Below are 21,564 nucleotides of genomic sequence, written 5' to 3' on the forward strand. Positions count from 1 at the left end.
TTTCCTTAGCCATACGTGGTTGAGGAAGCCAAGCAGTGTGAGCGGTGCTTGCGGCGGCACAGGTGAGCGGTGCAGGAAAGGACTACGGGGTGGCCGTGGGCTGGGCGATGGTGTCTGGGGAGCTGTGAGTGTGTGGTGTCCTTCTTGAGGGGCCTGGGCGCTCCTTTGAGCCGCCCATCTCCCTGGGACAGCAAGTGACCTGTTTTGCAGCGTGTCACACCAGCAGGAGGGAGCAGCTGCTGTGCCCAGCTCTGCTGCAAGCCACAAGCATGGCCACGGAGACAGACTGGAACTGCCCCATCTGCCGTGACGGTCCCGGTGAAAAGGCTTCTGTAACACCGTGCGTCCACCAGTTCTGCCTGGGCTGCATTGTGCGCTGGGTCAAGACCAAGCCATTGTGCCCCCTGTGCAGGCAGCCTATCAAGAGCATCGTTTACTCTGTTCGGTCGGAGGAAGACTTTCTGGAGATAGCTCTCCCAAGCTCCTCAGACTCATGGGCTGCTGGTCACCAGGATGAGCAGGGGGCTGCGGAGCGCATGCCCAGCACCTATGTAGCTGGCTTCCCAGCTGAGCTCTGGGCTGGCATTTTCCAGGACTGCTCAGAAATCCTGGAGCCCCTGCTGCCCTGGCTGAACCAGGAGCTTTCGCAGCTGCTCAGGACCCACTGGTGGGAGGTGGCTCTGGCACAGAGTGTGGTCGTAGCCAATTTGTGCTACTATGGGCTGAGGCAGGAGGCCTTGGTCCAGGAGCTGCAAGGCCTGCTGCAGGAGCAGACGGTGGCATTTGTGCGCCGGCTCATTGACACTGCTGCTGACAGGTGCAGTGATGAGATCCTGCGGCGGATGAACCTCCTGAACTCCCATGCTCAGGAGGAAGAGGAGCAGGAGCAGGAGCAGGAGGAAGAGGAGGAGGGTCCCAAAGGCATCACTGCCTCCCTCCAGGGGACTCTCACCCCCATGGTGGCCTCCTCCCACAGCCCTATGGTCTCCAATGTGGAAGCAGACACTGGAACATTGGAAGCCACGCTGCGTGAGGGGCCCAGCCGCTCTCCATCCAAGCCCGTCCATGCAGAGCGGGAGCAGCCCCAGGACGAGCCTGGCGAGGCAGCAGCAGCAGCAGCAGCAGCAGGAGAAGGCCCCTCTGCCCAAGGCTGCAGCCGCAGCCCTCGTGCTCCTGGCCGGGACACGGACAGCGTGCCCAAGGAGCGCCGGCGCCCCACAAAGAGGAAGGCCTCTAGACCTCAGGACTCTCCCCAGCCCCCAAAAAGGCTGTCCCGCCAGCGCAAGCCCAAGCCAAGGCCCCTTGATTGTAGGAAGTAGGAGTAGATGTAGGAGTAGGGAATTAATGTTAGGAGTTGGAAATTGTTTTTAGAAGTAGGAAATAAATTGTAGAGTTAGGAAATCAATTGTAGAAGTAGGAAATAAATTGTTGTTTCTCTGACACAGTCTCGGAGTGTGGCTTTCTCGGCCTTGTCCTGGTGTCTTTTCCATCTCCTGTCACATCCTAATTTTGCTAACTTCTTCAGCGGAATGGATGATCTGGGTTGGGAAAGAAATGGTATTGTCGCGGTCCTGGTTTCTGCTGGTGAAATGACAACCTCTGTGCGTCCGAATGAGAGACTTTGATTGTTTGTATGAACATTACGTGCCTGGAGGTCAAAGGTTCCTTCCCGCACTGTTTTGCTCTTTTATCTTATTTTACCCTTGTTCTGTCTTTGTCATTGGCCTAGTCGGCCAGGGTTTCCTGTTTCCTCTGTATGTCATTTTCCTAAAATTTTCTCCCTTTCCCTAGTCCCCATTGATCCCAGTTTGCAGCAGTGTCCCTCTCTTATTACCTTATTCATTTTACTGTCCCTTTCCTTTCCCATGCATCACTTTCCCTGTTCCCATTTATCCCTGGCCCCATGCTCCACCCCTCTTTCCCCATACTGGGACCTGAACCCTTCCTCACTCCTAATCTGTTGCCCCTGGACCCCTTCAGTGCATGGCTGCAATCACACAGCATACCCTTCCTGTCTTTCATTTATCAGCCTTTTCGTCATCATAGCAAGGTTGTGTGTGTGTGCTTGTGTCCTTGTGTGCCAGTCTGCCTGCTGGTTCACTTCTGCCTGGACACACCTTCAGGAAGGTATCGGCAACTCACCATCACCACACACTGCTATAGGAACTGGATAGGGGGCTGCATGGGACTGCTGGCAATGAAAAGATCTAGAACATGAGGAGGTGCCCAAGGCTCTCAGCCCTTATCTTCTGGGAAGTCAAGGAGATCCCTTCAGGAGGAGAACTGCAGAGCTTTCTGTTTTCATGCCCTGCAGAAATGAGGCAGCAGATGTAAGATACAGGGTGCAGAGTTGTCACAAGGGATTCCAGTACTTTGGAGCACCCACTGGTGTCCTGCCAGACACAGAAAGGAATGATCCAAGATCCATTAGACTGAGCGCATGTGGCTACTCTCACAAGCCCCTGAGATGCCTCTATGTTGAGTCAGAATATGGCTTGAACATCTCCTGGATGGTTTACCACCCTATATGACTTGGAAGTGAAAAAATGTCTCATTCAAGTGCTCAGGGAATAGCTGGTTGCCAGCACTGAAGTCAGGAAGGAATTTTCTCCTGGGACAGATTGATAATGGTACCTGGGGTTATTTTATCTTACTCTGCTGCACTGAGACTCACCACTGCTTAGGGGTTCTTCAATCTCTTTTGCTGGGTTGCTGCCTGCTGCTCATTCCCCATGAAGACGGCCTCTCATGCCATGCAGCTTGGGAGAGAATGCTTTTTCTTTTCCCCATGGTGGATTATCAAGTGTCCTTAAATGTTTTTTTACCTTCCTCTGCAGCACTGAGCAGTGGTCCATTGTCAGGCCTTTGTGCCATTTTGGCCAGCTCGTTGCTGCTCATGCTCCACGAAGTGGCCTTTTTGGCCCAAATCTTGGAGGAAGAAGCTTCTCAGGCTTCCTGGGTGGCCCCCAAAAGTGGCTGTACCAGTCTACCCTGCTCATATTTCCCAACTCTCCATACTGTTATAAATCAGTAAAGCTCAATAACAAGGGTTGGCCAAGGATGGTGCTGTATAGGGTTTAGAAGGAACTCTCTGACATCTGCCCAGGGCCCCCCCAGCAAGTTCTGCCGCTTCGCACCAGGGCAGTCTTCTGTGCACATGCTTGGGTCTCTAAGGCCATTATTCCCCGTGGGAATGAGGCACCAGAGGGAGCCCATCACCAGTGTCAGCACTAGCTCTCTCTTCTGGGCCATAAATGATTCCTTGTAGACTGTGTTTCCCAGAGAAAGGGAAGCCAAGTCATGCCTATTCCCATCTCTGTGAGTTTATCAGTGCTTTTTGGCTTTGCCATTGTAGGTCCCTGGCTGAACCTCTGTGACTCCTGGGCCCCCATATCTGGTGTCTACTGAAACAAAAGGGTCTTTTCTCTGTTTTATTTTTTCTGTCTTTTAATTTCTGTGTGTTGCTTCTGGTGCTCTGTTCATCCTCTGTGAAACTTTTGGAAGGCCATCATGTCAAGAAATTGGAGACCAGAACACATGGAGAAATTTCCTCTGATGACATTTCTTCCCAGCTCTGGACTAGCAGAAGGCACTAAATACCTGTAACCATCTCCCAGTCTAGGCATTGGTTCTGTCACTTTGTGAGAAGAAGGCATGAACCTTCTGAGGGGGATGAGAGCTGTGGATCATCTCAAGATAATGCAACCATCTGCACAAATTTGCAGAAAGTGTTCTTTAAAATTTTGCTGGGTTTATCCAGTTTTGCTGGGTTTCCAGTGGACGACAAATTCCCACACCTCAGACATTATCAAGACTAAAAGATCAAGCCCTCAATCTGATGCAGGATCTACTCCTCAACCAGATACTATCTAGCGCTTACCTCCTCAAACCACCTCTGACATTCACAGGAGTTACAACCATCCATAGCAGAGTGCTATCTGTCGACACAGTACATTATTTATAACCCCTCTTTTGACACTTCCCCCATCTATTTCAGTAGGCATTTTGGCAGTTATCAAATAAAACAGAAACATTACTGTTTTAGACTTATTCTTTAGAGATGACTAATATTTAACACATTAGTCTGGCAGCATTTTAGCTAACAGGTCTGCTTTGCTGCACTGATAAAACCTCAACCCTATCTAATAAGCTTGCCTTCATAGAAGAAACAAAAAAGCAGAAATAACTCTAACAGAAACATACCAAGCATGCTGAGCTCAGTTGAAGGTAAACCTCAACCCATTACTTTCAGGACCTCAGGCCTACATTCTTAGCCAGGACATCCATGAAATATAAGCTTAGTTGAAGGTAAACCTCAACCCATTACTTTCAGGACCTCAGGCCTACACTCTTAGCCAGGACATCCATGAAACATAAGCTCAATCTTACCAGATCCTCTCCTTGGTGCCTAAGATGCTGACAAACAGTAAGCTGTCACAGCATCAATCAATAACAAAAGGGTGGAAAACAGACAACCCATAAGAAACATAGAGAGAATAAAACTACGGGACCTCAAGGTCCCAGATCCCTCAGACTTTTCATGGAAAAAGAGTGCAAGGGTGTTGTCACACCTGTGGTCATGGCAGCAGTGGGTCTGTGGATGAAGCTTCTTCCTATGTGCTTTCAACTTCTTTGTACTCTATGCTCACAGCAGAAGCACAGGAAGCAACATTAACCAGATCAGTGGCTCATACTCCGTAACCATTTATTGCCTACTTCCTTTCCAAGAGGAATGAGAGTGAGGCCTGTGAAGAGGACAGCAGAGGAGAATAGCAAATGCATGTCAAACACTGCTGCAGGTACTGTCTCACCTGTTACTCAGATAGCAAAAAAATACCTGAAAATCAGTACTGATGACTGCCAGCAAGAGGAAACAAAAAGAAGGCACATATGCAGTTTGCAGTTTGGCACTGTCAGCCTCATGGGCCTCACTGTCTGTTTGTCCCACCTTGCTTTTGGCACCAAGAACACACCAGTGCTTTGTGCCTATCCCTGTTGTGCACAGTTTTAGTTCCTGATCCTCATCTTACCTCCTAAAGAATTGCAAAGACCCACTGAGCTTTCAACTGAGTTCTGGACACTTCCTGATTTCTCCCTTTTCTCACTCTGTGCTTCCACAGTTGCCCATGTATGATGGCCACTTCCTCTCAGGTGGTGCAGAAATCAGCTTCCCCCCTCCTCTCCTTGCTCTTCTGCCATAATTATGGGCAAATCAAATAGAAATGGACTAGGAAAAAATGCAATTGCTACCAAGTCCATTAAGTGAAACGATGCATATTTTTAAATCAACCTCTGCACAGCATGTCTTAGTTTAAGACAAATTATGGGGTGAAGCCTGCGAAATGAGCTATCTCCCCTTTAGTTTTTACCACTCACCTTTCACCAATAAGGAGAGACAAATGTGTGAAGGTGTAAGTGAAAGAATAACAGTTTACTAAAAAACAGCCACAACCTAGATAACAGCATTAATCACAGGTACGAAGGCACTAAATCCTGTGGACTCCCCAGGAATCAAGAAAACAAGATGGTGGAGAAGCCCCATCCCAATATCGCAGCCTCTGAAGAAGGCCACATGGCCTAGGGGACAAAGTCAAGGCAGCAGAGAAGTTCCCACTTGGCTCAACCTTTCCCCTGCAGTGCCAGTTCCCTGGGACTAGCAGTGGCCGGGGCAGCTCCCAACCTGCAGTCAGTTCCTCTACTTCTTTTTGGCCGGCCAGACCCAGTTGGTTTGGGCACTACAGTTCCGAGTTTTTGCTGCTTTGCAGGGGAAGAAAACTGACTCACTGGGCACCAAAACCCACAGCCCTGGCCCCAACATCTCCAGCTCAGTGATGCGGCTGTGTATTGTGAAATTACCTCTAAAACAGTTTTGAATTGAAAAAACAGTTTCTTGGAGACCTATGCCAGGCAACTTCCTCAGCATATCAGCAAGAAACAAGAAAGAGGACTCTGTGTGCCTGTTCCCTGTCTCTTAAAGGGATGCCTTGAACCTCCCAACCCGGCCAAAATCTACCCCTCCAGGGCAAAACACTTCAGGTCTACTTCTAGCTCTCAGGTTTTAAAGGGACATTAACACAAACTACATGGATTGATGCAGAGGAAAAGTGGAATACAATACACATTTTTTTTGGGTTGCCCAGAACAAACTGGTAAAAAGAAAATACCTTAGAGCACATACAAACCAAATTACATCCGAAATGGATTGCACCAGTTAAACAGATGGTTAGATCTACTCAGGGTCTTTTGACAATGGGAAGAGCCTTGGAATATGTTCAATCCAACACAGATCTAAAGTGGTATGCATTTCAGCATTTTTTTGATAATGAAGTTTCAACCAAAATATCTCAGTCTGGTAAATGTATTTAGATTAACGTATGCTTCAGTAATAGCAACACTGGCACGTTTGCTGCCACTCAGTCTTAATAACAAGCTGAAGTTACCACAAAAATACAAGAAGTTTCTTTCATAATTCAGTTTTTTAAAGCATACCCATTTGTTTAAATTAATTACAGCCAAAAATTGGCAGGAATGAATTTGGAAAGAAATATTTTATGCACATGACTGACTGTGCATCCACAGGATGCAAGATGGCTATAAGAGCCGACATGTTTATCAGTGAGAAAGTTTAGAAAGAAAGGTGTGCTATTAGTTTCTCCTCTTCAACTCTCAGTTGTCATAGGCTCAGTCTTACCTTCTCATCCAGTTCTGACACAACTAAATGTATTTTATGCACTTATGTGATTCTAGCCACTGCTCTGCTGCTCCACATTTTACACTGAACTATAATCAAGAAGAGGACACCTTCCTTCTGGAGGAAGACTTCATTGCACTCTTCACCATCCTCATGAAGAACAGCAGAGGGCAGGTACTGTTTCTTCTCTTATGATCAATGATTGGACCCGAGGAAATGGCATAAAGTTGTGTGGGGGAGGTGTAGGTATATTAGAAAAAGACTCTTCATGGAGAGGACAGGCTCACCAGGGAAGTGGTCACAGCACCAAGCCCAGCAGAGTTCAAGATGTGTTTGGACAATACTCTCAGGCAGGTGCTGTGACTTGGGATGTCCTGTGCAGGGGCAGGAGTTGGGATCAATCATCCTTGTGGGTCCTTCGCAACTCAGAATATTCTGATTCTGTAGTTCTATAGAGGCACTGCAAACCTTGGTATCTCAAAACAGAACCCAGGATTTTCAGCAAGGCCATTTCACATATACTTAGATAAAAGATTTGGCTCCTACCTATGAATATAGTGAGCACAAGACTCAGAGAGGGAGTCTATTTATTGCATTATGGTTGCCACTGGAATAGCCAGAAGGGTCATTCTGCATGCTATGGTGATGTTAACAAAGCCTCTATGAATGGGAAAGGACTTCCTGCACTTCCTCAGGCTGTTGTGCAATAGTCAAAGAAAACTGCTAGAAACCACAATTGTTAAGCTACTGTATATTCAGCAGGAGGCTACAGAAACTACCAAATACACCACAGAATAAAATAAAGTTAGTATAAAAATTCAACATTGGTTTCATACATAACAGAAGACTCAATTTTATAGCCTTTTACAAATTAAGGCATCTCTCTCTGGTCTGCAGATTTACCATACATTGCATTTCACAAAAGGGAGCAACAGAATTGCCAGCATTAGGCTAACTTGGAGACAACCACCATGGAAGGCTGTGATCTTGCCAGAGAAGAGAGTGTCTTCAGCTTCTTGAAGAAATAGGGGATAAAAAGTGTGCTCAGGCACAGAAGCACACTGAGCAGCTAGACCTAGGAATTTCAGACACTCAAGTAGGCTAAACAAAACACTCCTCTATGATGAAAATGTAGCACTCACTTTGGATTACTCACTCAAGATATACCCAAATCCTGTAATACACAATGCAAGCTACATTCCCTGCAGGTTTAGGAAGCACACATGGGCTCTTCTGGAACGTGCCGAAAGAAAATTACTAAGAATGCATTTTTATTTTATTAAAACTTATGCAGGTTGTCCTTTTTTCAATTTGGGGTTTTGTTTGGGGTTTTTAGTTATTGCTGTTGTTGTTTGCTAATTTTTAAGATCTCACTTTCCCTTCTTATAGAAAAGTAATTCTGGAACAAGCTTACCTCAGTTTGTTGCCTGTTTTCAGGCAGTCTTGTAGCAACTAAGCAAATTACCTATGGATACAAGGTAGCACGTACATAGTCACAGCTTTTAGAAAGTGGCTTTTTATCACACTAATTTGGTATAATAAACAACTTTCATTATGCACCCGAACCAATCTTCTAGAGTACTTAGGTTTAACTGCTTGACAATTGACATTGGCTATAGCAATGTTTATGAATAACAGTTATCAATTAACAGTGCACAAGTATTTTAGAAAAATGGAAGTTTATTCATCTTTCAATGGCTCAAATAGCAAATAAAAAGATAGCATAAGGCATCAGCCAAGACAAGTTTTGTGTGTCCAATGGCTTCATAACACCTCAGTTCCCAGTACACAGGTTCCAAAGCAAAGTCACAAGGTTAGTGGTTAGACTCCCTGGCTAAATAGACCCAAATGAGTACACAGTAAGATGAAGACTGGCTTATACTTGCCAGTTACATAAGTAACTTTTATTCTGCACTTGGCAGTCTACTAAATGCACATACAAAATTCCTACTGATAAATATAGAACATGACAAATATAACTCCTAAGACTTGAGTCCCTAAAACATCTGTTAGCATGAAAGTTAAATATTTGTTACCTAGTTTGCTTGAGCACATTTTAAACTGTCAGTTATAGGCTTATACATGTATAAAAAGTATAACAGTTTGTGGAATTGATCTAGCCTGTCTCACCCTGGAGGAGTCCAAAACCCTCAAACATTCTGGTATATTTTTAGTTAAGATGTAGCACACTAACCATGTACTAGTATTCTTGCTATTCTGAAGCAAATGAGGCAGTATGCTCTGTTTGGGGATTTTGGATGTGCATGTTAAAGGTTTCTGTATTGCAAAGCATGTTTGATTGTTTGATATCAACATTAACTAGAAAAAGTAGCTACACTGTTCCCCATTTGAAACTCAACATAGACTAAACAATACAAAACCTGCAAAGAGCTCCAGCATAACACACCATGTATGAGGAACACAAAAGAAATTAACCAGAACTTCCCAGACAACATCTTAACTCAAAACACATAAGCGCTACTAGATCAGCCCCACTCCACCCAATTCCAGGGAGTTAAAACCCAAGGAACATCTAGACAAAAATCTATGTGCAAAAGGGAAGTTTCAAAGTACCAGCACATTTAATTTTAAACAACCATTCCAGGCTTAGATGTGCCATAGACTTATGACTTCAGTCTTATGTGTATTCTGACCTTTAAGATACCATATTGTCTACGAAGATACAGATAACAGAGTATGCTCTGTATTATTCACATAACCAGAGTATGGCACACACTTTAAAGAACAGACACTGCTAGCAGACAGCTAGTGAGTGAAATCATCCATGTAACTGCGCTCCCACAGAGAGGGCAGTCTTGCACTGATGCACAGGGACAGTCTCCATGCAACAGAGTTGAAAATACACCCTTGATTAAGCAACCTGCTATGTTTGGGTTTTAAAATTAAGGCATATTCAATGTTTCAATGTAAAAGATTACATCGCTCTTCTAAGTTAATCAGGTAATGCAGAACCACATATAATTTTCCTCAACATAGCTGTTCGCATATACATTATTCTTTTCTAATTTGCATAACTCCACAGCAAAACAGCTTCATACTGCTTTGTTAGGTATCATGTTCACAATTGTAATTTTCAAGGCAACAAAAGACAAGATGAATTGACAAATACCAGTGATAAAAAAGTATGCTTCATAAGAACCCACAAAGAAATACTTTGCCCCTCTGTTCACTATTAAAGAAAAGACTACCTATGAAACACTACATTCAGAAGAAATGTGAGAAGGTAGGCAATTATGAAATGGACTGAACTTTGCTTCTCTTGAAGCCACATAATTCATTTTCAGTGAATTTGACTTTCAGTGCAGCTCCAAATCATGCTTTTAGTGGTACATTACATTTTCCAACATGTTAGGGTAATTTCAGTCACTTCAGCCTTCAATGGCATGCTTATAAATTATGTTTTTTATTAGTATGGTCAGGGTAGGAAAGGAATCCAAGCTTTCGATTATAAAATGCAACATCTTTCTCTGATCCTCTTAGCTAGGCTTTTTCTTTTCTTCTTCCCGTTCTTTTCTTTGCTGTCTTCCATTTTTCTGGCTCTAATTTCTCTCATTAAATCAAAAAACACCTGAAAAAGATATAAGAAGATAATCGTAAAAACAAATCACAGACATGAGTTAATTGAAGCTATCACTGACATCCACTTCTGTTGTTTTGAATAGAATCAATTACATGCAACCAGTTTGAGCGAACAAGTATTAATCCAACAAATCTGTCATTGGTTTTGAAGGCCAAGTTGATATGATACAATCCTGCTTCTTTCACGGCACCATCATGTTCCCCTGTCTTCTAATATTTATGAATCTTATGAATCCTGTCAGGCAATTGTAAACAAGAATTGAAATAAGAGTCTCGTCACCAGCCAAGATTTTCAGATGTTTTACGTACATCCTACTGAGGAAACTTAAGGAAATCAGTTTACCTTTCGAGTATTTTAAGTGATGAGCTGCAAAAGTTGAAAAAGTGCAACAGCCAGTTTTAGAAAAATTGTAATGGAACAGTAGCATAGACTGAAATGCAAATATGGTATGTTGTATGGTATGTTCCATGATGCAAGTCTAAGAACAAAGTGACTAGAGAAAAAAACCCAACAAACCAGCATTTCCTTTAAAGCAAAGTTTACAACTACATAAACAATTTCTTGCATCAGGTAATATCGGCTGCAGCTGCCATATTACAATCTTAAAGTACACATTAAGTTCACTTTCATCAAATGGTTTAGGACAAAGCTGGAGATACGCCACTGGTTTAGCTAAAAGAGATCCTACTGACTGTTAAGGCTTTATGATTGGACTGCTTAAAGCTACTTTACTACTTTGAACAGCAGATATTGACTTGACTTACAGAAGGTAACCTTACGTAACAGAAGGTTACAGCAAATAATATGCATACCTCTTTATAATTTTACTGTAGGAAATCAGCTGAGCAATTCTAAAACTTCTCTCTCAGGAGAGTCTCTAGATACCCTATCACCCTAAGAATGCTGAATATCATTTGATCCTAAAAGCCATGCAGGATCAGGTTGGGTTAGTACTAGAATGGGAGGCGACCTGGGAATACCAGGGGCTCTAGGCTTCTTTTTTTCAGCCCTGAGATGAACTCAGTTGGTCAAAGCATGATGCTAATAACACCAAGGTAATGGTTTTTATCCCTATATGGGTAATTCATCTAAGAGTTGGACTCAATGATCCTTGTGGGTCCCTTCCAACTCAGAATATTCTGTGATACTTTGAAATTTGAACTAAGCAATATATCTGTGTCAAAGGGACTTGATCAATTTCTGTGAAACATGGACAGTGCAGGGGCTGAAAAGCTACTCTACAGAGCTCAGTAGGTTTTTATGACACTAATGTCATATTGACTGCAGGAAAAGTATAAACCTTCATCACACAAAATCCAAAGAAAATCGATGGAACTAAACATTTCCACCAAGAAATGAGTTTGCCTTTAGATTTTTAAATGTGCACAAAGTTGCTTGTATCTAAATCTGTGCAAATGGCAAGGTGCAACTGTCAGCTTGCTAAAGTTCTGATACCGTACAACAGTATTTAGCTGTCTGGGATACATAACCTTCTGAGAAAACGTTTAGTGGGTCACCTTTGCCAAAATGAGTGGAGGCTGGCTGTGTTTTCTCAAGTAAGTAAAATCACTATTCTGGAATTCAGAAAAGCCAGATTTCTTATACGACAGTAATCCACATTTGTGTAGCAAACTCCAAAACTTCATATGCTTCAAGCAACTAAGAATACCTGGTATTCACTTGTGCCAACAAGGTCTCTTAAGACCTGTCAAACCTTAAATCTATATGACACATGCTAATCTGGATCCATTAGGCCATCAGCTCCAAAAATAAATCTGGAACTCTCTGGTATCTTACCCTGTATGTGCAAAGGCCATTGATCCAACAGCTATTGAAAAAAAAAAGTATATTACATGCACTTTTTTCCCCAGCTGCTAAACAAAAATGAAGTGGATTTGAGGAGTTAGGTTTTTACAACTGTAATATATGGCTGTTAACTGCAATTATACACTGAAACTAAGAGATGTGTTAGCTTTTATAACAAAAAAAATCAGAGCTTATTTCAACAATGAGGATGAGTTCTGCTATACTTGATTAAGAACTCTTTGCTGTTCTGTAGGGTAAATCACTGTAGTACTGAACAATCAGTTTCTTCAGTAAGATTACTGATAAAGTCAACTGTTGGTTGAGTCCTAAGTTATTGCAAGAGAATTTGCATCACAGCTCTCATGCTGCAATTGACAGCTCACACATAAGGATTTCTATTAGAGAACTGTTCACCAAGTACAAGGTGCAGCAACTGCATCAGGGCAACCCCAGACATAAGTACAGACTGGGAGATGAACTTGTTGAGAGCAGCCCAGTAGACAAAGACTTTGGGGCTTTCATGGATGAAAAGCTGGACCTGGCAATGTGTACTCACAGCCCAGAAGGCCAGTGGTATCCTGGGCTGCAGCAAAAGAGGTCTGGCCAACAGGTTGAGGTAGGTGATTGTCTCCTCCTACTCTGCTCTCACAAGACCCCACCTGCAGTGCTGTGCCCAGGTCTGGAGTCCTCAGCACAAGAAAAAACAGGAACCTGTTGGAATGGGTCCAGAGGAGGCCACAAAGATCTCAGTGGGCTGGAGCAGCTCCACTATGAAGACAAGCGAAGAAAGCTGGGGTTGTTCATAGTGAAGAAGAAAATGCTCCAGGGAGACCTTATTGCAGCCTTTCAGTTCTTAAAGAAAGTTTACTAAAAAAAGACAGAAAACATATTTTTTCCATGGGCAGCTTGTGATAAGAACCTTGTGGGAACAATTTTGAACTAAAAGTGGAGAGATTTTAATGATTAATTGTAAAAAAATTCTTTACTGTGAGGGCAGTGAGGCACTGGAAAGGGTTGCCCAGAGAAGTTGTGGGCACTTCCTAACTGTGGAAGTGTTCAAGGCCTGGTTGGATGGGCTGCAGGCCTGAGCAACCTGAGTGGTCGGTATCCCTGCCCGTGGCTGGGCAGTTGGAACTAGATGATCTCTAAGGTTCCTTCCAACACAAACCTGTGATTCAGTGTGGGATCAACTGTGTCAACAGCTCTGAAAGGTTGGCACACTGCACTAAACCTACTTATTTCTTTAGCCACACAACTGTGACTCTTACAGTCTACAGGGCTGACAGTTATTCTGAACTACAAGACCTTGCATTCTTGCTGAAGCACTTAAAACTAAGCAGCATTTTCTTTTCTTGGAGACAAATATTCTCTATTTTATGAGCTTCTGAACCACGTTTTTATCTCTGAAAACTCATGAGGCACTTCTGGGCTTTTCATAGCTTTTTGGGTCAATCCACTCTTCATCAAAACAACATACAAAAAGGCAGATAGTTAATTAAGGTTAGGAAAGGCTCAAATCCCTCCCTTATTTGCTTTTATAAGGCATTTTATTCTGGCTGAGGATCAGAAAATCTTCACTGTTGAGAAGCAGACTCTCCTCTAGTTACAGAAAATGTAGTATTAAGTCTAGGCCAAAAGAGCTGACCCAATAAAATTCTCTAAGGTCTTGTATCATGTCTTGCATAATAATGATTCCTTTCAGTTTAGAGTGGGATAAACATGTTACGCCTAACATTTTCACTGTTCTACAAGGAGTCACCTAGTCATGCACTCCTGGCAAGCTAAGGAAGAAAAGCATTTGATTAAAATTCCACAAAATTATTGCTAAAATTAAGAACATAAGGAGTGTGACCCGTGAAAAAGAGGGATAAAGCAAAAACTGATGAACAGATTGTTTAAGAAGCCAGTTATTACCTTGTCAACATTAGCTCGTGTTTTTGCAGAAGTTTCCACATAATTAACATTCCACTGATCAGCTCTGTTTTTTGCTTCCTCTACAGAAACTTGCCTTTTATCTTCCAAATCAGATTTATTACCAACTAGCAAAAACGGAACATTCTCATCTTCTTTTACTCTTAAGATTTGCTCCCTGGAGAAGGAAAAAAAATGAGAAGAAAATGAAGCTTTGCATAGAGTACCATTCTTAGAACACAAAAAGCAGCTCAGACTAAATACTTGTACATCTTACAGTGAAAAACCACTTATTTCTTTTATGTAGTTTGTGTAACAGGAAAGTGTTAAACCTCATTATGACATTATACAGAATGAAGACAGAGACAGACAACTAGTCCTTGAGGAAGAAGCTGAGTCAGTAAGAAATGAAAAAATAGAACAGGATTGGTCTAGGTGAGAACAGGATTGTTTTAGGTGAGAATTTATATTGATGATTCCTTTACAGCTGATTCTTTGCTAACAAAATGTGCCATTTTAAAACTCATAAAAGGGTCCACATCCTATCAAGAGAAAATCTCTTCCTTTCAGGAATCTTTCACAAATCAATTATATTCAGTTTCTCCAGAGAGCTTCATTTAATTACACACCTGTGCATAGACACAAGCTGAATAGGCATCACATTTTTAAGGACACACCCCTCTACAGTTTTAACTGCTAGGATGAAAGGTTTAAAACTATAAATAAAACTCAATACTACAAATAGTTTGGTACTCAAGTCTTCAACACTTAAAAATAATGAAAATGTTTTTCTAATTGAAAATGCATTAATACTATCAGGAAGAAGAGTTGTCTCATAACAAGAATATTCTGTATTTTGTCTATGAAAAAAAGGAGTATAAAGTTAGTTGTGAAAAGTAGCCCTTTATCATGGAGCAATTCCTGAAAGACTGACCAAAAAAACACAGCAAAATAAGTTTATTTTGATGGGTGAGGTGAAACCAAATTTAAAGTTGAAGGGAGAGAAGCTGAAGACAATTACGCAATTGATATTCTAAAGGGCTTTGATTTGGTATACAGCAAGATGCTCACATAACAAAAAGCTCTGAATAGCATGCAGTCTTGTGGAGGAAGCCTACTCACAGAGCTGAGAAACTGCAGATAGTCCATATTCTTTTTTTTTAAACTGCATTTGAGGCAGACTGTGGCAGCACATTTATGTATGAGGTATAACTAAAAAGCAACATTTCTCCTCTTCCACACAAATACAATTGCAAAGGTTTTAACAGAGTTGGCAGCTATTCAAAAGCAGTTTGAATAGCCAGGGCATCAGGAAGGTGGCCAGAAGAAAACTGTCCATCATGGCAATAGCTGTGTAAATAGGACTTCTGGTAAAGACTAGCAGCTTTCAACCCTAGTTATCCAGGCAATGCTATACTGGGTTAGCATGACAAGGTTTTGTTAGTGGTGGGTCTATAGGTGCATCTTCTGAGAGAAGCTGCCAGAAGCTTCCCCAATGTCCATTATTGGCAGAGCCAATGCCAGCCAGCTCCAGGACAGACCCACTGCTGGCCAAGACCAAGGCCATGGTTGTAACAGCTCTGTGACAACTTATTTAAGAGTAAAACTGCACAGGTACAATTGCACTCAGAGAGGAAAAGAGTGAGAATATGTGAGAGGAACAACTATACAGATACTAAGGTCAGCAAAGAATGGGGAGGAAGTGATCCAAGCACCAGAGCTGGGATTCCCCTGCAATCCATGGAGGACACCCATGCTGGGGTATGCTCCATGCAAGGATCTGTAGGTCCCTGGAGAGAGGGGTCCATGCTAAAGTAGGTTTACTGGCAGGAATTGTGACCCTGTGCAGACCTACGCTGGAGCAGTCTGTTCCTGAAGGACTGCAGCCCATGGAATGGGACCCATGGAGCAGTTAGTGAGCTGCAGCTTGCGCAAAGGTCTCACACTGGAAAAGTTCATGGAGAACTGTCTCCCATAGGAGGGCCCCTGCACTGGAGCAGGGCAAGGACTCCTCTCCCTGAGGAAGATGCAACAGCAGGAATAATGTGCGATGACCTGACCGTAACCACCCCCATTTCCTGTCTCCCTGCTTCACTGGAAGGGAGAAGATAGAGCCCAGGAAGGAGGGAGGGATGGAGTAGAAGGCATTTTTAAGGCTAGTTTTGCTTCTCATTATTCTGCTCTGATTTTGATTGGCAAAAAATTCAATTCCTTTCCCCAAGTGGTGCCTGTTTTGCCTGTGAGGGTAAAATCAGTAAGTGATATCTTCCTCTCCTAAACTCATCAGTCTTTCATTGTATTTTATCTTCCCTGTCCAGATGAGGATGGAAGAGATAGAGGGGCTTTGGTGGGTACTGGGATAAATGCCAGGTCAAACCACCACAGATGCCAAACAATTTCGCCATATAAAAAGTTAACCTGACAGCAATTCAGACGATGATATTCATATTCTCCTTTGAGCCACTTTTGAAGGCCAAAGAATAAATATCTAATTAATGGTGTGCCAGCTTGAAATCTAGAACTTAAAAAAAGAGTTATAAGAGCCAGACCAATTCTACTCAAAGCAAGGCCAAATTTTAACAAACAACCCTTTAAGTATTTAAAAGTATAGTCTTTGCAGGTCTGTATTCTATTGAAAAAAGTTACTTGGAGCAATGGCATTTCAGAGCATACCAGGAACCCCATTGAACTGCAGTAAAAAGCTCTCCTGTTGGAGGTCTGCCATTCCAGCACAACAAAATTCCAAGAAAACAAACATCCAAGATCTTCTTGTCCCTTTCTTTAATATTTGGCTCTTAAGCAGTTGTCTTAGGTTACAATCCAAGTTGTAACCAGAAGCAAGTGTTCTACCACCATCTTTATAAGCTCTAAAAACAGGAAAGAGATAAAGAAAACTACTCCACAAGACCCATCCTTGATAACTCCCTCTGGGGACAATCACCTGCTAATAGGCCATCAAGTCTCACTGCATGACTCAAAATTACATCATCTCATCCTGAGATGCTCTGCCTAGGGGAGGAACCAAGCATTCCTACCTGGATATAATCTGAGGTTTGGAACACCACAGGCATCCCTACCTACTGAATTCCCAAAGGACAAGAGCTCCATAACCACCACTGGACCTTCAGAGGAAGACCCGACCCTTCTACAGGATCACTGCTTCAACAGAACCACTTCTATCACTCCAACAGGACTGCAGCCACCATTTAATCAGACTGCTACCAGCACCCTCACTGACAGGGTATCAGGCTGTATCCTGACTGTCAGTTTAAGCCAGTATTTTCTGCCTTTATTTTGATTTTTCCATTAAACTGTAGTTCTGACTTGGAATCTCTCACTGGTTTGCTTTCAAATTATTAGGGTAGTATGCCCTCAGACTACTCAACAGTGCCAAAGGTACATTAACCGTACCTTCAAGAGATACATTACTTTTACACAGAGCAGAAAAACATTCTTTACTGGGTTACATTTTAGGATTTAGTCTTCTATGGTTCACTTTTGTATTTGGACTGGGGAAAATTTTAGTGTCTTTACTTGAAGGGATTCTTCTTTCATTTTTCCTGTATCAACATGTATACTATTAACTCTCACCTTTATTGGAAAGTAGGACTTTTCTAAGGCCAAAGTACTTTGAAGTATTGGCGTGATTTTAAACAGATTTTTATATTCCAACACTGGAAATATTTTCCAAGGCAAATGTACTTTGAAGCATTGGCATGATTTTAAACAGATTTGAATAGGTAATTTTGCACTCTAGGGGAGCTGAACTATACTAAACTGTCCTCCATGATTGACAGATTGATAGCAGAAGCCTGCAAATAAAAAAGGCCTGCTCCACCCTCTCTCAAAGTATGTAAACACAGAGATATAGAAACACAAATTTTAAAAAGCCACCAGAAGATGAAAAATTTACTTTCTCTCCTCTCCCTATCTCTTCCTCTTCCCTTAGAGATATTAAACGTATGCTGCTAGTTAGTGCTAATTGAGTTAAACTGTGACAGCATCTCCAAGAAGACTAATTTCAATGGGATGCAGGTAACTCCTTTTATATTTGTGTTCTTAATTTTCTTTCCAATATTATAGTCCTTCCTATTTCAGTACACTATGAACTGGTAAAACTGTTTTCTGATATCTTTTGTCTTTTTAAAAATAGAGTAATGAGTTATTTAAATATTTTCTCACGCAACTGAAATTGAACACCTATAATATACTCCTACCTGTATAATATTCTGTCATGAGAGTTTTAATATGATGCAGTCTGTGACTGAGACCTTGGTGAGGCAGCTGTCTTCTGAATGTTGCTGTGTATCTGCTCTGTGGCAATAGCCTTTCTGGTATTCAGAAACACAGCAGTGAAGACATCTGAAGTGGCACAAATAGCAAAGGCCTGGCTAGGCATCTGTTCAAAACATTATGTGACAATAGTAAGAGCTGCCATCTGGTCTGGACCACCAAAAGGATATCACAAAACACACAAACACGCACAAATCACTTTCAATCATCTCAGTGTAATTAGAATGATTATCTTGCCCTGTAACTTACCTGAAGTCTGCAGTTGCTGCAAAGGATTCCAGCTCTGTAATAGAGAAGACGCAAAGAAAACCTTCTCCACTTCGGAAGTAGTTGTCTCTAATTGCAGCATAGTCCTCCTGCCCTGCTGTATCCAATATATCAATTTGGACTTCTTCCCCATCCAGAACCACCTTTTTCCTGTAGCTGTCTGCTTTGGTGGGCTCATAGTCTTCAACAAACTAGGAAAAAAACCCTTGATGATGTAAAATCATGCCTGTACAAGGCAATTACTTTTGTTTGCACATAAGGATATAGCAAACATATTAAACAGGTACTGGAACTAATAACTAAGCACTATGCATTTAGGCCCCATGAAGTACTCAAACAACTCATAGTTAAAGCAGACTCTTCATCAGCACAAAAAGTTTTTAGGTTTTGCCTTTCCTCAGACATTATAAGGAAATGTAGAAGCAATTTCAAAAGATCAATGTCTGTGCACTACCCAAACTTCTGGTTCAATTGTGTTCCATTATGAAATCAGGTAGTTTTCACTTTAGATATATTTAGTATCAACTTTTAAAGTACACTGAATGCTTAACTTCTGACTTTTAATAAAAAGGGATGACTTCCACTGGAAAAAAAAAGGAAAAGAGAAACTGATTTTCTTTCCTGTCTTCAAGAGCAGCACAAAAAACATGGAAGAAATTGGTTCTTTCAGGTGTCGTGCAACTCAACTATGTGAAGAAGCTTTGAGCTATAATAACCAAGTTCTAATAGGTCTAGTCAGCATGCAAAGATATTCCAGTAATAAGACAAAGTATCTAACAACTGAGAAGTCTAAAAAAGGCCAAATTTTACCTTCACAGGTACTTCTAGAGGGCAAAACAGTAATCTGAAAACAGTTTTTTGTTCCATTTAACTGCTGAATTTCATACCACATCACATACATTTAGGTCCTTTCAGAAAATAATTCTACAAATGTAATCTAAACAACACTACGTAGGAGGCGCCTCCTGAGACAATTTCTGAGACAGACTCTTACCTCATCATACATAAACTGTAGTGTTAAAGCAGATTTTCCTACACCACCACTTCCCACCATGATGACTTTGTGTAAAGCCAATGAATTCTGTCCTTTAGGTTTATTTGTTGCCATCTTTGGGTTGAAGAAAATTCACAGGTATCAAATAGAAAAACCTAGAAGAAAATTATTTCTTCATTAGTTGTCTTTTCCTTCTCCCACCTGAACTGATAAAACTGATTTTTTTTTCAAATCCCTACATATTTAATGACTTCACTTCAGTTCTGCTTTAGTGAAAGCTACCTGCTCTTTCACTGGAAACCATCCCACAAATTGTACTGAGCTCATCTCTATTTTAATTAAGCAAAGAAATCCTTCACCATTTGGAAATAGCATTTTCTTTTAGTGGCACAGTAGGTCTCAAGAATTCTTGATAGTTTGCTATACAAGAATTGAGAAAGGAAACCACAGTGAGTCAATATCACATAAGACAACATGATATGACAACTGCAGGGGAAGGAAGCAGACTTTTGAAGGGATTTCCAGTTTAAATGGCAAGCACTAAGACACAGCAGCAAGGATTAGTTAGAGTACTTTTACAGGAAAAGTAAGCAAATTTAAAATCTAAAAATACCCAGTTTCAGTAAGTCAGAAACCAAAATAACAATCTAGTTTATACAGAGTGGAAACATGCAGTTTGCCTACAAATGTTATTATTTGGAGTAGTTGTCTCAGTCCCATGACTGCTTGTTTAAACACGAATCTCTGCATCTCACCAGCACCAAAGGGCTCTGTGACAGCTAATTCACATAGTTCAATGTGTGTGTGTGCACAAGCACTTTCGTAGCACTTTGCAGCTATTCCATTAACTTAAAAAAAAACCCCACACATGCTATAGTTTTAATGGTTCTATTTTCCAACACTATTGTTTCATTCTCTACCTATCCTCACAGTAGTAAAACTGTACTTGTGAATGCTTGCACAGTTTTTAAAACACTGGGAAGTCCCTGTACAGCAACAGAATGTGCTCTCCTCCAGAAACTTAAGGTCAAAACAAGGTCTGAACTCCAAGAGACAATGACATCTACATTATTTACATAAATACAAGAAGGATTTATGGTAGCAATTAAAAAGCAAATTTAACTTCCATTTCATTAATTAAAAAATCAAAAAGAACACCTTTGCATGGCAGCACAGCTCAGTTATATAACTACCAGATAATAACACATCATAGTGACTTGGCATGATTACCTTGTTACCTTTAGCCATCATAATTATTTGACAACAGAACACTAAAATTACATCCTACTGCGTAATGAATTACCCTCCTGGGCAGCTTACACAATCAGAACATGAAGTACAACAACTTTCTTAAAACTTGTATCAAAACCCCTAGTTGAGGCCATGCACTAAGGCTTTGTTAGCAGTGACGCAGGTAGTATAAAAGCACGATGACTACATCTTCATTGGAGATTAGACCAATCCTTCCTGGAAGTAAAATAAATACATTCCATCAAAGTTCTTCACACTGCCATGCCAGCAAGCAGGCTGGGGATGAGCAAGCAGCTAGGAGAGATACGCCTGGACCAGCTGACCAAAGGGATATCACCATGCCATAGCTTAGCAATAAAAAAGTTGGCAGAGACATTTGAAGTTTCTCAGCACTGCTGTTGCTCAGGAACTGCTGGGCATTGGTCACCTAGCACTGAGCAAATTTTCTTTAGTTAACTTTTCATGGGTTTGTTTTTCTTTTTAAAAAACACTCATCATCTCAACCCACAAGTTTTCTTACTTTTACCGTTTCACTTCTCTCCCCTCTCCCACCAGTGGCAGGGGGAGCGAGCAAGCAGTGGGACTTACCTGCCTGCCAAGCTAAACCCACAAACTATGTGAAAAACTCTTGAGATCACATCAGCCCCACTACCCATTCTGCTGTCGAAGAATTCTGAAAATGCAACTGAAAATTAAGTCAAATTCTTTTCTCCAGGAAGATTATCTAAGCAAAATAAGCATAAGTAAAGT

The 21,564-nt window shown here is 41.7% G+C and overlaps 1 protein-coding gene across 1 annotated transcript in view; it reads right to left on the minus strand.

Annotated features, from left to right (window-relative positions):
• Nucleotides 1-8,394: 8,394 nt before the first annotated feature.
• The window catches only part of RALA (RAS like proto-oncogene A), a 29,781-nt gene continuing 16,611 nt past the window's right edge, over nt 8,395-21,564 (minus strand). Inside the window, exons 2-5 of the mRNA XM_062498100.1 lie at nt 19,564-19,718; nt 18,552-18,760; nt 14,013-14,187; nt 8,395-10,280 (exon numbers count right to left, since the gene is read on the minus strand). Coding sequence (XP_062354084.1) covers nt 10,158-10,280; nt 14,013-14,187; nt 18,552-18,760; nt 19,564-19,677 — 621 coding nt within the window. The 5' untranslated portion in view covers nt 19,678-19,718 and the 3' untranslated portion in view covers nt 8,395-10,157. The remainder of the gene's footprint in view (nt 10,281-14,012; nt 14,188-18,551; nt 18,761-19,563; nt 19,719-21,564) is intronic.

The sequence above is a fragment of the Cinclus cinclus genome, chromosome 1 (genome assembly GCF_963662255.1).
Source record: "Cinclus cinclus chromosome 1, bCinCin1.1, whole genome shotgun sequence".
Classification (NCBI taxonomy): domain Eukaryota; kingdom Metazoa; phylum Chordata; class Aves; order Passeriformes; family Cinclidae; genus Cinclus; species Cinclus cinclus.